This window comes from Danio rerio, chromosome 2 (assembly GCF_049306965.1).
Source record: "Danio rerio strain Tuebingen ecotype United States chromosome 2, GRCz12tu, whole genome shotgun sequence".
Taxonomy (NCBI): Eukaryota; Metazoa; Chordata; class Actinopteri; order Cypriniformes; family Danionidae; genus Danio; species Danio rerio.
Window position 1 is genome coordinate 50,661,994 of NC_133177.1, and position 17,871 is coordinate 50,679,864.

General features: G+C 34.3%; 1 protein-coding gene across 1 annotated transcript in view; it reads right to left on the minus strand.

Annotated features, from left to right (window-relative positions):
* The window catches only part of pax3a (paired box 3a), a 52,754-nt gene that overhangs the window by 34,095 nt on the left and 788 nt on the right, over positions 1-17,871 (minus strand). The window contains 3 exon segments of the mRNA NM_131277.1: positions 16,157-16,300; positions 16,511-16,640; positions 17,358-17,593. Of these exon segments, the coding sequence (NP_571352.1) occupies positions 16,157-16,300; positions 16,511-16,640; positions 17,358-17,593 (510 nt within the window).

Sequence of the window (17,871 nt, forward strand, 5' to 3'; positions counted from 1 at the left end):
CCCACTCACAAAAAATAAACACTAAGGCGCCGTTTCCACTAATACGTCTTAGTTTTAAAATGGCACTTTTAGAGCGAAAACGATCCACTTCCACACTGGCGTTTCATCTAGCATTTCTGAAAAGCTCTCCTATAATGCTGAAAATGCACATCACGTGACCACACACACACACTGTCATGAGCTGCAGCGTACGCGTGCATCTGAGCTCCAGCACAAAACCCCAGAGAGCAGTGCATTTTGGACAGTTTATCAAGGATGTACAGCTGGATCACGTCTCACTATAGTTGTTAAAGGTGATATTTCATTCTTCTTGTCTCTGTCTAACGACTCTTCGGATCTTTTGAATCTATCATGTAACGTGTCACAGCATCAGTACACTGCTTCAATCTTTCGCTCTCACACTTGCACTTAACAATTTTAGTGGAAACCTCAGATACTGTTGGTTGGTTGCTGTTGGTTGTGCATCTTTTCCACCAAGTTTGTCAACGCCATTATAACGACACAGATCACAAATTTATTTATTTATTTATGATTTGTTTGTGGGTAAAACAAAGACCATGCAGGTCAGGTAGTTGAAATAGTAGGCTGCAAATAATTCATTTGTTATGAATTAATTAACCATTCACAAATAATTCATTCACCGCCGCCTACGACAATGTCATTGTCCATCGCGATGTTTCACATTAGACATCGTATGATGCCAAATTGGTCGACATCGCCCAACCCTAGTACTGATCATTATTTCTGTCAATTTTCGTAGAAAACAAAATTAAAAATAATATTAAATTAAAACACATAACATTAGATATTCATGTCTGCCCCTTATGAACTAAACTTGTCTGTTAGAAAAGTAGAAATAAAATGATGAATAAATGGAATTAAGATTTTGTTTAAGAAAAAACTCAAATAATATAATTTAGAAAATTATTAATGTTTAAAAAGGTAACTTATCTCATGGTAACTGATCTTGTTTTAGGGATTTTTAGATAGGTTTTTCTCCTTAAAAATTCCTTCAGATGCTTCAGAAATTATTTGGTGTACAAAAAATATCAAGAAGTTGCCGATTTTACAAAAATACTGATCAAGATAACATGTTTTAGACATTTAATATTTGTAATCACCTTAAATGATCTGAAACTCCAAAAGCTTGAAAATCAGTACTCCTTTGTCTTTAGTTTCAGTGTTTATTGGCCATCATAGAGAGTCTGTTACCTGTCACACTAAACAAACACATTATCTTAACCCGCACTTCCAACAGAGAGGGAGTTTGCACAGCCACTGACCCAGGACTCCCCCCCTTGACCCTGCCCAGCCACATCTCACCCTCTCTTGGCTACGAAAAAGGACTGACAGCCCGACGCAAAAGCCCTGCATTCAGATACACACACAACTAGATTCAGCAGAAACAGGGTAAAACATCTTGTGTTTCATCAAATAACAGTTAATAAGCATCAAGTACCAAAACTTAACTGATTTTACCATCTAACGCCAAAAGAAATTATTTTAATTTATTTAATTTATATATCTTTTTTTTATTTCAGGTTTATTTGATAGGGTTGATTTACATTAAAGAGACATTTGAGTCAAAAATGACAATTCTGACATTATTTACTCACTCTTTATTTGTTCAAAACCTATTTGAGTTTCCTTCTTTTGTTGAACACAAAAGAAGACGTTTAGAAAAATGCTGGTTGCCAGCTGACTTCCATAGTATTTTTCCTCTGCACTCAGAAAATGATGTTTACTGCTTGTTCAAACGACTTATTTAAAATGAGCTGAAACATCACAATTCTTGAGCTTTTTGGGGGTGACAACTTAATTGTTTCATGTTCAGTCAACTAAAATGTGTAAAAACTAATAGGTTAATTTTTTATGTTGTTCCCAACACAAATCGATTGTGTGGAACCCAGCATTTTTACAGTGTGTGGAAATCGATGGGACCAACCAGCATTCTTCAAAATATCTTCTTTTGTGTTCAACATAAATAGTAAATGATGAGGTTTTCATTTTTGACAAAATATCCCTTTAATAATAAAAAATGTGCTGGAATTAGTCAAAAGGCTATTATCTGCTGTTTTTGCATCTCCAATGGCAGTTTGAACAATATAATTGCTGATGCAGCTTGATACAGAGCAACAAGACGGGTTTTATTTTAAGCACTGAAATAATAGGGAATCAACTTTACCCATTCCTGATATGAATACGCTTCTTTGTTGAACCTAAAGTACTTTAAAGAAGCTAACAGGAGCCCTCAAACACAATGATGAAGCATTAATGGTTAAATGCGAAATATGAAGTTCACAAACCCACACAACTACTGTGTGTAATGGAGTAAAGAATATTTCAGACACTCCTGCAAATTTCACTCATTAAAATCAACAACGTAAACGGGAGAAGACAACAGTTGGAACATGCTTTTATTGTTCCAATCGACGCCAACAGAAACTCTTCTGTAAATTTTCCAAAACCAAATGAATTCAGTCTGAAACAAATTAGAAATTGCACATTTGAGTTGGAAATGATGATTTCTAGTGGTTTCAGTTACACACACAGCAGAGAAAGTGAGTCAACAACGGTCTTCTGTAGAAGCTGCAAACCATGAACGGTATGATGGTTATGTTTAAGATAAAACTAAATTAATAGCATGTAGATAACCACTAAAATGTACTTTTATATCTCCGGAATCCATATCAGTTCCTTCTCATGGTAATTTATCTTGTTTTAGAGATTTTAGATACATTTTGGTTTAAATAAATAAATTACTTAAAGAATGAATGGGTGAAAACTGATTGAAAATGAAAAAATCTTAATTATGATTTTTATGCTTGAGATAAAACTAAATTCATATATTTAGAAAAGTATTAATCATTAAAAGGACCAAATATACTCCAGTTTTAAAACTCCATAATATATCTCTTGTTTAAGGGATTGTTATATTGTAGTCCAAATTCATGACTGAACGAACGAATGCAAAAAAGTACTGACGGAGACTTTTAGATGTTTTATGATTTAGTTTTTTGAAATCTATGAAAAAGATGCATAACTTAAAACCACCTGAAACTCTTATTACAACCATTAAAACTCAGTTCTATTCTGTCTTCAGAGAATGTAAACTAACAATAATCTTCTGTAGAAGCTGCAAGTCATGAATTAAATGATATTTATGTTGAAGATAAAACACCATTAATAGCATTTTGAAAACTATTAAGAATTACGAGGACCAAAGATACTTTTTATATCTCCATAATCTACAGTATAGCTTGTTTTAGGGGTTTTTAAATACATTTTAGACTCAATGAATGAATGAATGAATGAAAAAAATATATATTCAAATTGTTTATTAAAAAATATCTATGAAAAATGCTAAACTGGAAAATAATTAATAATTAAAGGACCAAATGAACTTTCATATCTCCATCTACAGTATATTGTTTTAGGATTGTTTAGATATGTTTTAGTCTGGATGGATGGATGGATGGATGGATGGATGGATGGATGGATGGATGGATGGATGGATGGATGGATGGATGGATGGATGGATGGATGGATGGATGGATGGATGGATGGATGGATGGATGGATGGATGGATGGATGGATGGATGGGTTTATTAAAAAAAAAAAAAAAAACTTTGAAAAATATGCAAAACTACACTTCTTAAACCACCTGAAACCCAATGCAACCATCAAAACCCAGTTCTTATATCTTTAGTAGAGATAGTGCGCTAACAATAATCTTCTGTAGAAGCTGCAAGCATGAACTCAATGATATTTATGATAAAGATAAAACACAATTAATAGCATTTTGAAAATGATAAAGAATTTAAATTACCAAATAAACTTTCATATCTCACTAATCTACATTATAGTTTGTTTTAGGGATTTTTAAATACATTTTAGACTCAATGAATGAATGAATGAATGAATGAATGAATGAATGAATAAATAAAATACTAAGAATTTAAAGTGGTTTATTAAAAAAGATCTATGAAAAAATGATAAACTGGAAAATTATAAATAATTAAAAGGACCAAATAAACTTTCATATCTCCATAATCTACAGTATATCTTGTTTAAGGGGTTTTTAAAATACATTTTAGGCTCAATGAATGAATGAATGTATGAATGAATGAATGAATGGATGAATGAATGAATGGATGAATGAAAAAAATACTAAGAATTTTTGATGGTTTATTAAAAAAAGATGATTAATAATTAAAAGGACCAAATATGCTTTCATATCTCCATCTACAGTATATTATTTTAGGGATTTTTAGATACATTTTAGTATGTATGAATGAATGAATGAATGAATGAATGAATGAATGAATGAATAAATGATTTTTAGATGGTTTATGGACACCGGCCCTCCAGGAACAGGTTTGGTGAACGGGGACCCCTGTTTTATTTAAAACCTATGAAAAACATGCAAAACTAAAACTTCTTATACCACCTAAAACTCTTCATGCAACCATTAAACCATTTAACCATTTTTGTTTTCGTGAGCAAACAAAAATCTTCTGTAATAGCTGCAAGTCACGAATCTGAACCGCCAGAACAACCAGAGAGACAAACCACAGCTCCTTTAAATGTAAAGTCACCTCAATACCATTCAGCTAAAACTTCTTACAGATTCCTAGTCTCTCTCGCTCCCTCTATGTCTTTCTCTCCCCTCCTTCACCAGCATCGTTTGGCAGTTAAGAAGTGAAGTTCCTCAAGTTAAGTGATTGACAACGGCGTCTAGCTCTTCTCAATTAACTGCCTCATTGTGAGTCTTTATGGCAAGGCCTCCCGAAACCCTCGACCTCTCCTTTCCCCTCCTTTTCATCGCTCCTTTGCCAGAGTTTCACTCGCTCAAACGCCCGCAAGAAAACAGAGCGCTCTATTCGGCGAGGAGCCCCCATTCTCATTGACCTTCTATTGCTCACTTTTTTTCCCCTTTTGGACACTTCAAACCGTCTTTGAGGAGAGGAGTGGAAGAGGAGTCCATCAGTCGCGAGGGGCTGGTCCGGGTTTGACCTCGCTCCCCCCACTTCAAAGATGGTTTGCATTCATTAATTGTCCTTTGAATTAATATTTGAGGATCACAATGCTGGTGCCAGGGTATAAAGCGGACCTAATGAAGCATACAGGCCGCATTCAGTTGGAGATAAGCTCGGTGCGACCGCGTGCATGCGTGTTTTTTTTCTTCCTTTGCGTGCCACTCCGAATGACATCATGTGGAAATGATGCACGGTTTTGGGAACACTTCAAAAAACGTGACAACAACGATGTGGCCTAAAAACCTTTAATGATGTTCTGATAACTGCATCCCTAGATAAAGTCTCACATTTATAGAGTAGCAGAAAGGCGAAGATTGTTAGGTCTCAAGGAACGGCTGAATAAAAGGCAGATGATTGCTCATCTCCATCCCCGCAGGGCGCCGGAATCATGACTGAGGAACATTCCAGCAGAGAGAGAAGAAGAGCCCTTGTTTATTGATCAGAAAGACAGATCTCTAGAAGAAGAAGAAATATTCATAAAACTAAACCCCTCACCAGCCAGATATTGGACTCTAGTTCAGAATTGTTGGTTCAAACGCATCTTCCTTTATTGCTTTGAGTACATTTGTTGTTATGCTGTAAAAACTAATATCTGTAAGTTATTTTTTTTTCTGCTTTTGAATTGGACTACAGGTCCTTAATCTTTAATTCAACAAATTTTGATGCTGAAAAGTTTGAAAAAGTTACTTTTATTGACTTTTTTAATGTTTTGAAGTGATATATAAGCCAACTGAGCCTGGTTTCTCTACAGTTCTCTTCCTTCACTTTCATCAATTGGTGAAGTTTTGTGCCTCGCCACTGTCACCACTGGTTTGCTTGGTTTTGGGACTTGTAGAGCTGCACATCAGTCAATTTGCTTTTCAGTGACTACAAATACATGAACATCAGTAATCAAATTATTTGTCTTAATCTGAATAAGAGAATAATATGATTAAGGTGTTTACATGAGATTCAATTTGAATGTTCCCATTCATGATCCGGTTTTACATGTTAAAGCTCATAATTAGATTAACGTCATCGGATCACTGCGCAATCCACATTTCCTCTGGAGTTTCATGTAATTTTAGTTGTTTTATTTTTAATTTGTCTTGACTTTAACTGCAGTTTGGCACTTTCACTTTCATTCGGGAAACTTTCATGCATGCTCCTCTGACAAACAAGTGATTGGATGAGAGTATGGACTGTTGGAAGAGTGTTGTTTTAATGGAATTTGATCTTGAATGCTGTATGGGGAAGAAAAGCCTCCGCATTTTGCGCATTTTGTCGTCCTTCACTGATTCGGTAGGTGCAGAGAATAGTGTCAAACAGCCGTTTGTGTATAGACTATTCTGTCAAAAAATGCAGCGAAAATTGTACACGACGGAAATAGTTTGATTAAGGTGTTTACATTTCTGTACTGCACCTCAATAATGCGAAAAATCGGCAAACTTCACATGTCTTAATTCGATTTCCGTTTGGTTTGATTAAGACCTTATTATATATATATATATATAAATAAAAATTTTTTTTTATAATTTTTTTTTTTTTTTTACATAGCAGACTCTTAATCAGAAAATTGTCTTAATCGTATTAAAATTGTATTATTGGTGTCCATGTAAACAAACTCAGTGTTTGGACTTTCAGCAGTAAAATTTAAATCACACTGAAAATGAACTAAACTGATTTTAAGGGACTGGCACAGTTTCATTTATTGAATATATTGTCTTGATTGTTGTTACTAGTAATAACTGCCAGTATTTTTTCTGTAAAATTTAGTAAAATTTTTTAACATGAAAAATTTAAGAGCATCATTGATATTGCTTTGATTGGTGTTGTAAATTGCGGTACAAAAATAAACTGACAGTACTTTTTTCTGTTATTCAGTAAGTATATTAACTATATTATTTCTTATACAATATATTGTTTTAAACTACTAATATATCAATAAAAGTCACTTTGTTAAACAACAAAGTAAATTTTTTTAACATCAAAGTTGACAGAGCATTATAGATATATTGGTGTTGTAAATTACGGTACAAAAATAAACTGACAGTACTTTTTTCTGTTAATTTTAGGAAATATATACTTAACGTAATACACATATTACACATATTACTCAGCATATATAAGTACACCCCTCACAAATCTGTCTTTTAAATTCATTTTTTTATAGAAAGCTATACAATATTACATGAGATAAGTCAGTACTGAAGACAAATGTGGAGTTTATCTAACAAAATGACTTACGATAACAGTCCAAAAACTAGTACAGCCAAATTTATGTTATAGAAAAATATTAAATAAAAAATTTAAAAAGAGGGAAAAATTAAGATAAGCAAAAAAAAAAAAGTACAACTTTAGTTGAAATTTTGTAGGTTTAATTTATTTTTGCAATATTTTGCTTGAATTTAATAGTGTTATCTTTCAATTTCTAAATATATTTCGTGACTAAAATATTATTTTAATAAATATATCTGTTTAATAAATCTGTTTTGTTTAAATGCACTGAAATACATTGCCTATATTCAATGAGAAATGGATAAAATAGTCATTTTCAAAATAGGGTGTACTCAACTATGCACTGTATCATTTCAAACTACTAAAATATCATCAAAAGTCACTAAGTCAAGCTACAAAAGTAAAACATTTCCACATCAAAGGTCAACAGAGCAGAGATCAATATCCCATAATGCAAATCACTAATATATTGCCTTGATTGGTGTTATAATTTACGTTACAAAAATAAACTAACTGTACTTTTTAGTAAGTATTCTCTCTACACTGTAAAACCAACAGTCAACTTTATCAAATGAATTGAGTCTAGCTAACTCAATTTACTGAAAGTTAATTCTACTCATCTGAAAAGAGTTTTGAACTCAGTGCTGAAGGTAAAGAGTTAATTAAATACCTCAGTACTTCAACTTAAATGGAGTTTAAAATAAACTTTTTATTAACTCAAATAGTTTGTAGCAATCGGTTTTCTCAAACGGTTTGAGTTCTCTTCTTTTATTGGGTTTTACTGTGCTCAAATTGCTTCGTTTACTCAAATGGAGTAAGTTCACAGTCCTCATTAGGATTAGTTTTTGAACACTGGTTTGTTGCAATCAGTTTCCTCAAATGGTTTGAGTTACCTTAAATTTTTAGGTTTTACAATGTATATTTTATACAATATATTGTTTCAAACTACTAAAATGTCAATAAAAGTCACTTTAAAGGTCAACAGAGCATAGATCAATGTCCTGTAATGCAATTCAGAACCATAAATAAACAAAAGAATTACAAAATACAAAACCTGATAATTAATATGGAGTATAAAAGACAAATCACCCCCAAAAATATCTGCTAAGCCAGTGCATCTTTCACTCTTTCTTCATTCTTTTCCACTGAGCAAGTTTCTAGTCAGCAAAGCAGGCAAAAGCCCTATTTTATTTACACAAACAAAGTCCTCCTTGCTCACTTGGACAAAGGCAGCTGAATCTTTCATGTGTTGTCATTGCTTGATTCTCTCTGTCCTCCTGGCTATTGGCCTGCTGGGAGACAATGGACCCAGGAGAAAAGCAGCAGATTGTTGGAATGCAGCTCAATGAAACTAATTATTACATGTTGACTGCGTTCACCATGGCACGTCTGAAAGCACTAAGCTCATTCAATTGGCCTCCACGGGACTCCCTTTCAAAAAAAACTTGATCCCTTTGACTGTTTGTATTTCGGAGTTTTCTTTTTCGCCTGCCGTGAATGAGAATCTGTGAGAGAGGGGCCGTGGCTCTTTGATGACTTTAGTTACTTTTAATTAGCTAAATGAGGCTCGAGGATTGTCAGTTTTCCCAAAGTTAATGGTATAGGGAAAAGGAGGGGATGCGCACAGGAAAACACAGCATTGTGGGGAAAGCTTTATCGATTCACTTATCAGGGCACAGGCACTTGAACTAACACTCAGAATTACTTTGGAAACTTTCAGCTTGCTATTTTGTTCATAGAAACTAATGTAAAATTTACGTTGTGATGTTTTTTTTTTATTATTATAATAAGATGCATTTTTTTGCTTTAACCTACACTGTAAAAAATATCAGTAGTAAGAAGTTTTACATATTTTGTGATTCATGTTTTTTTTCTGCACTTATGCATTATGGGACCTTTATACACTGTAAAAAATAAAGTTAACTTAAAAAATATCTGAGCACAAGTTTAAACACTTTAAACTTGTAAGTTTAGTTTACTTAAAATTTAAAAGCAACCGTCTGCAAAGAAACTGAGTTTATTCAACCTCAGTGGTTGAAGTGCCAAATTATTATTTTTTGACTGAAAAATATACTTTATTGAATAAGTTGATTCAGTTCAATTTCAACAAACAATTCGGCACAACTTCGACCACTGAAGTTTATAAGTCAATATTTGGTGCTCTTGGTGCACTTTGGTGCTCACGGTGACCTGAGTTCAATTCCCGCCTCAAGATTCTCTTCCGATCCTTCCCTTCTCTCTGCTCCCCACACTTACCTGTCTATACTTTTCTACTGTCCTATCAATTAAAGCTGAAAAACCGAAAAAATTATTATTAAAAAAACCCACAATATTTCTTTGCAGCTGGTTTGCGTTAAATTTTTAAGTTAACTCAACTTTTTATGTTTGACAGTGCAGGAAGTAAAAACTTTTTTAAAAAAATGTTCGAATAAACAGTTCTAAACATGCAGTTAGCATGAGTAAACTCAACACTGAGCTCAAAAATGTGTCCACCTAACTTAAGGCTGGTTTATACTTCTGCGTTGAGTGATCGACGCGACCAACGGCACCCATAGCATTTTATACTTCTGTGCGCTGTTGCTCTGCAATAACACTTCCGAAAGGATAGCGAGCAGTGAATTTATGTTCCTATGTGTCGAGTTACTTTACGGGTGTTTTGTTTTTTCTGAACACTACCTTCAGATGTGGGAACCATTTAATCATAAGGTAAAGAAAAGTTTCCATCTCGAGCTCCTTCACGGAATTCGACACTTGTAAACACTTGCTCTATCGAACTTGCTGCTCTCAGCACCACCCACACTCGTCACAGCCACCAAGCCGACCAATCACAGAGCTTGCACTATGCGTCATTGCAACGTGTAACTACATTTTTTGGGAGGTACACGTCAGCATCAGTCACGGCGAGGGCTAAGCTAACACACAAAGGCGGCACCAGACCAAACACATGCACCTGACGCGAAATTATATAAGCCTTTAGAATTTTAAACTTAACTTTAAATTTTAAGTTAACAATTAGTGAGTTGGATTTTGATTTTTTACAGTGTATTTTCAACAACTTCTGTTATTAAAAGGTTTGTAAAATGCCTTTTGTTGACATTTTTAATAATCTGAAGTGATTTTAAATTGTTTTCAATCATTTGAATTTGACAGAGCAGAGATAGCTGTCCCATATAGGCTGATTTATACTCCTGCGTCAAGCGCACACGTATGATTGTATAGTCCTTGCCATGGCTGACGCTGAAATAAACCTCTCAAAAAAATCTAACAACACAACTTTCGCAATGACACATAACGCAAGCTCTGTGTTTAGTCAGCTTGTGTCACTGTGACGAGTGTGGGCGGGACCGAGAACTGCGAGCCTGATGGATCGAGTGCTTACAAGTGTCGAGTCCCGTAAAGGAGCTCCAGAAGGAAACTCTTGCTTTGTGTTTACCTTATGATTAAAGTTGTTGCACGTCAGCCAGTTTCTTCCTCTGAATGAGCGAGTTTAAGCTACTTCAACATTAAGGTAGCGTTCAGAAAAAAACAAAACACCCACGAAAAAAATTGACACAGAAACATAACATCCTACTGCCAGCCAGCGTTTCTGAAGTGTTATTGCAACAGCATGCAGAAGTTTAAATGCATGACTACATGCAAGGCAAGCGTCATGGGTCACTCAACCTTAGAACACCTCATATCTGTTAAAGAAAAACAGGAAACACCTGTAAAACACTAAATATAGAAACTGACTTTTTTAATATTATAAACAGGTGATGAATTTAGACTTGCCAGACAGTTATAAATGAAAAAAAAAAATAATGAGGTAGTTTTAAACATAATAATACAAATAATTACCACCACCACACAAAAGACTCTCCATTTTCTAAATCCTTAGCAAACAATTTGCAATCAACATCTTTTAAGTTGCATGTTCAGTCCGGTATTAGTAAGCAATGGTCCTCTACACTGCCTTTTCCCAGACAAATAAATCTGAAGGGGCCTTTGCTTTGATCTCAAGCCTTTAAGGGGCCCAACAATAGGTTTTGAAGGAGCAGGGGCCCACAGCCAACACACCCCTCTTACCCGACAACTATAGACTCAGCAAACACGTACTTAATCAATATTTGGCTAGAGAACACCCTCTTGATTTTGAAAACACCCTTTTGAGATTTCGAACTGAGCAGCGAATAGGAAAAAACAACAACTCCCACAAGCAGGGAGGAGAGAGTGAAATACAGCCAGCGCAGAATCAGCCCACTGCAAACAAACGGACGAGAGTGAATGGGGAGAGGAGAAGTTTACAGTGTGTCAATGGAGATCAGGACTCATTGAGTTTTATGATGTAGACACATCTACATGTGAATAAAAGCCAGAGGTGATTGATCCTTCCAGGAAAACAAAAACATTAACCGTCCTTTGAAAAGGCTGTTTTCTTTTCTCCTTTCCCCTTGCGCTTCCTTTCTTTCATTCACTGTTTTGTTTTGTTTCTTTTCGTTTTTTCCCAATGCAGATATAGACATCCAAGTAACTCTGTAGCAAGTCCAGGTTTAAATGTACACAATTTCTGGCGAGTAAATCGCAAATGATTTAGTGCAACTACAGTACCTCAATTTATACTTCATATATGGTTAATTTAGGGTGACACGATGGCTCAGTGGTTAGCACTGTCGCCTCACAGCAAGAAAGTTGCTGGTTCGAGTCCCGGCTGGGTCGGTTGGCATTTCTGTGTGGAGTTTGCATTTTCTCCCTGATTTGCTAGATAAGTTAGCGGGTCATTCCGCTGTGGCGACCCTTGTTGCCCAAGAAAAATGAATGAATGAATATTAAATTTTTTGCTAACATATTTTATTATAACTATTATCATATTATATGTTATAATTTAGTTTTCTGTAAAAGGAAATACAAGTTAACATTTGTTTTCAGGTTTTTTTATTAGAATTCATAGAGAAGTTTTACCATCAATAGAAACATATAACTGTATTAAAGGTTTATTTGTATAGCAAAACATTTTCTTTGGTATGGTAAAATATTCTACTTATTAAGAAATAAATGGTTAATTTAAGAAACAAATCACTACAGTGTAAACAGATTAATTAGTCATGACAGCAAATGTTTTTAGGTCATTGTAACTTATTATTCCAAGTTAACCATATTTTAACTTAATTTTATAAGTTAGGCAATCAGTTTTAAGTCAGTTTAACATAATAAAAGTTCAATAGACTCAAAGTTAATTTAATTCAGCTTAAAAATTTAGGGTAACCAGAGTTTTTTTTTACTTTGAGAAAGTTGTTCTATTGCACTGCAACATCATGCCCCTTTTGGAGCCTTCTGTAATCTCCTTTGCTTTATCAATTTATTTGGAAAGACACTTATTTAAGAGCTTATCAGATATTGCCATTGAAAAACCAACAGCGAGAGCAAAAAAAATTGCATTTAGAAAAAACAAAATACAAATCCATTATTACATACAAATCCACTATCCATTATCAACACTCTGAGACGCATGTTGGAGCTTGCAACAAAATCAACCTTAATAAATCTTAAAGCAACCTTAATAAATCAACAGTTCAAAAATATAAGTATCTGTGATTCCAAAAGGGCCCATATATCCAAAAGTTTTATAAAGAAGTTTAGTTACTGAAAACAGTGTTTTAAAACAACAAAACAGGACAAATGGACACTGTGAGAAGTTAAAAAAGCAAATAATATGTAATTAATTAATTTAAAACAAAGTTGACTTTAATTTTTTAAGTTTGTTGCCTTACAATTTTAAGTTGAGTCAACGAGCAATCTTATGTCAAATGAATAAGAAGAACTAGAGTCACTAGTGCTATTTTTAAAGCAGCAAGATTTACAATGTTTTTTGCGTCTCAAAAGTTCATATCAATCATCCATCTCCAAACAACAACATATCGACAGTCGTTTGTTAAACTAATTACCAACTGATCTGGGCTGCGTTTCCCGATAACGATTGATCTTAGCACTTAAGAGCGTTTTCTACGAGTCATTTTGCGAACGTTCGTTATTGTTTCACGTGCGTTTCCCAAAAATGCACTTAACACAATTGCACGTAGCCCAGCTTTAAGTGCAACTTAGGAGTCGCTATCCGTTTGTTAAGTGCTGAAATGTCACGCTATAGAATGGCTCGTTATTGTTGCACATGTTATAGCAATCCATATAATTCTTCTTCTACTTGTGTGAATGTATATTCAACTCGAATAACATAAAAAAAAAATATTTTTGAGCCAGTTTAAAAACATAAATTAACTGGAAATGTACTGTAAAAACACTGTCTTGCTCCAATCTCGCATAAAACTAATTCTAACAGTCCTTGCCGGAAATGACATCAGCATCATTTTCGATATTTATATGAAACCTTAATTAAGTAGAATTATTTATCAATTTCTTTATCAAAAATTGCTTATCTCACATCAAAATAAATAAATAAGTAAATAATTAAATAAATAAATAAGCTCTTACATTTATTTTTGAAAAGTTTAGCCTAATTATTAATTATTATTATTTGTATATTGAATTGTGTAATGTGTAGAAAATATAAATGAATAGAGATATACGTACAAATAAAATGAATAATGACTTTGAAGAGAAGTAAATTGTAGGTGCAATTTGCCGGTTGTCCAGCAGGTGCCCTCATAACTCTGTCTCCTTACGATGCACTTAAGGCTTTACGATTACTCCAGAGCACTCGTAGATCCACGAAGATTTTCAAGTGCTACTTAAGTTACGATGCTTTTGGGAAACAGACCGTAATATTAAGATCAGTCGTACGATCATTTCTACGAACTTCTTAGGCTTACGATGCTTTTGGGAAACGCAGCCCAGTATTCGTGATGGCGGTGCTGGAAAAGAGAGAAGGAAAGGGCAGTGAGGAATGAATGCGCGCCCCGGGCGGAAAGGAAGGGGGCGGGTTTTTGTCCTGAGATGAAAGTGGGGACGAATAAAGGGCTCGATTTAATCTACTAGAAAAGGTTTTCATTGCAATGACTGAGTATAATGTGCGCCAATTGTAGCGCGGCCCATGACGCGGGGTGATCCGGCGAGCGCGCACACAGCTCAGGGCTTTTCTCTCTCCACTTGACATCTAGAACAAACTCCTCTGCGCAAGAATTTCAGGCTGGTGGGGGTTAGAAAAACGCGCTGCCTGTATCAATTTCCAAGTTAATACATACAATTTCTTCTTCGGCTGGGGAAACGGGGATTGCCTCTAGGCTGTGTGGATGTTACAGATTTTCATGATATTGCGACACTTTGTTTTGACATTTGAGTATCACTGGCTAAATTCAACTTAAATAGTGCTCGTTTTATTCGCGAATTAGGCATTTTTAAAACTGTATGGCTATCAAGCCGAATTTTGTATTTTCGCGGCGTGTAGTTTAACGCAATGTTTGCTAATCTTTTCAGTACTGGCTAGAAAGCAAATCTTTAAATTTACAAACACTTTTATCACATCTGTAATGTGTACATTTTCAAGAGGACGTTTTAAGCAGGGTTTCTGTTTTTACACGGTAAAAAAATCATGGTTGCTTTAAGCTGAATAAAATGATCCTATGAGTCCATTGAACTTATATTTTGTTAAACTGACTTAAAACAGCTTACGCAACTTATGAAATTAAGTTAGAACATTGTTAAGTTAGTTTAATAAGTTACAATGAATTAAAAACATATGCTGTAATGACTAATTGTTGATATATATATATATATATATATATATATATATATATATATATATATATATATATATATATATATATATATATATATATATATATATATCTTTTGGTTTGTTTCTTATAGGTACATTTGAAATTATGGCCGTAAGATTGGATTATAAAAACATTTCCGATAAACCTACTTAACAAAAATGATTTTTAATAGCCTATTTAAAGTATTTGCGTTTGCACTTTACATAAGTTGAAAAACATATATAAATATATTTAAAACACGTCAATCGTTTCAATTTAAATGTGATCAACAAGTGTTAATTTTCAATTCAAGAATTTAACAATTAATACACCCTAAAATCAGCTCCACATTTATCGTCTATTTCCAAAATTCCAAGACATGATCTAGCTAAAAATGGACACATTATTTAGGCCTCGAAGTCTATAAAACACTTCTGAGCCGGGACTACGGTCATTCGTGAATAATTCATCTCTCATTGCCCGTCCATAATGTCCTCTCTGCGCCTTTTGTTGGACCGTTTTTTCTTCCTTTCTTTGCAAATTTTGAAAAGCTTGGAGTCTTTTGTCAGGACCAAGCTACTGCTAGGCCGAGCTTTGTCCTGGAGAAACTGAAGCGTGAGTCTCATGGACTCTTTTGCTTTTGTTTCCCAAGTTCATCCTCAAGTGTCCGATTGTGCACCGCAGGAGCGTCTTTTAGTGAACGCTATTCTTGGACAAATGTTTGATTTACTGATTCGGCCAGTTTCACTCCAGGAACGTCTCGTTTTAGGAGGTTAATCTCTGATGCTCCTCAATTCAGTTTCAATGAGTTTAAGAAAAAGGCACAAAAACGCTTAAAATACGGAGAAGACGTGAACCCTATTTTTCCCATCAATCTACTGAGCTTTTGGTGACAAACTTATCACATCCAAAATCGATATTCACTCTCTAAAAAGAAAGCTTAAATGTGCTTGCGACGTTGATGTAAGTTAGTTTTTATAAGTACATTATATTACATAAACATAATATTGTCTATTAATAACAACTATTAGCATATAAATGATATAGAAATAACAACAACAACAAACGCAACAATAATACGCACGTTTGGAAGAAGTGAGATAGGCTATACCTATATGTTTTCTATCCATCAAGAACTCATGTAGATATACCAGTAAAAAAATCAGCTTATTTCAACTTCGCAAACAAAAAAAGTGTAAACTTCTGAAAACTTACATCTGTCCCCAAGAATTCCGTCGATGCTGTGCTTGGCTCTTCTTTCGTTTTCTTCGATCTCTCTTTTCTCCACTTCATCGTCATCCTCATCTTCATCTCCGTTTCCTCCAAATTTACAGCGCAGCATGCGGCTGATGGAACTCACTGCGGAGAGACACGACAGGATTCATCAATTGACAGAATTGCACTTGTGGAATGTTTTAACACCTACAAATATACATGCATTGATACAATGTATATTAAATACTATTGCTCGTGACCTTATATTAGCCACATATACAACAGGTGTGGGTAGTAATATTTATATAAACATAAATCAAACGGCGGCACAGATTGACAGATAAAGTCGAGTACCTGAAGGAACGTTATTCCGATCGCAGATTCCATCTTTCAGAAGTTTATCCCGAATCTCCCAGCTGAACATCCCTGGATTTTCTCTCTTGTATTCTTCGATTTTCTTTTCCACGTCAGGAGTTGTGCTCTGCTTTTATTGCAATGGTAACACAATGGTTTATTTAATTTTGAGATCCTGATCTTTGTAACAACTAGAAAATATCTAACAGCACTATATAAAATGGTCAATTCACTTATGATACAAAGGTTTTTATTAAATAAAAACTGTTGTTTACTATATCAGAATATGATGTTTATTTCTCTGTTTGTTGTCATGAGGTTCAGTAAAATAAAATAAAAAATGTATTGCTCCTAAAATTTTAGCTTCAAAAATGAAAGCCAAGGAGGAACTTTTATTAAAATTCTGTTATTAGGCGTGCTTTAAATAATACAACAATCAAATTAATATTAGAATTTAAATCTAATAAAAGCAATTCACATAATTAATTTACATATACAGTATATCAGTAAAACTATTATTTTTAATGTGTGAACCATTAGATACGTTTATTAAACAATGGGAACAAAATCAAAGACAGCAAAGAAACTTAGCCGTGAACTAAAAACTAAACTCTTCATTTTGTAAAAGGTGTAATAGGGACTAACCAAATTGCATGTTTTTTTTATATATAATTAATAGTACCGAATTTAACCCAATATTTGGGTTACTCCATATTTTACCCAATTTCAGTTAAAACAACACAATGTTTTAAAGTGTACACGAGACTGCCAAAACATTATAATGAAGTCAGTAATAAAAAACAGTACTACCAATACATCAAATGACCTTTAAATTGTGATGTCCTACCTTGGGTTTGCTGCCACCAATAGCCCCGGGCCGAATGGAACCGGTCTCCTGGTACCTGCATAAAATTTTGGACACGCATCCGTGTGAGACTCGCAGCTGCCGGGAGATGACGCACGGTCGTATGCCGTGATGGGCCATCTCTACTATCTTGTGGCGGATGTGATTGGGCAAAGGGCGCCCGTTTATGAAGACTCCGCCGAGCTGGTTCACGCGGCCCTGACCTAAAGGCGTAGAGACTGCAGCAAAAGAGGAAAAGTCAGCGAATGACATTGTATGCAAGCTAAACGTGAAAGCATAATCGTAAAAAAAACTTGACAGCCTTTGACTGACCTGATATAAATATTATACAGTAATAAAGCGACTTCTATTGATATTAACAATTAGTTATGTATTTCAGAAATATTACTTAACCATAATAAAAAGCTGGTCTGCTTGTAAAATGTCAATGGTTAATAATGATAATAGCAATCTAAGTCATTACTTCTTACTACATATTTTAATTTTAAAATATATT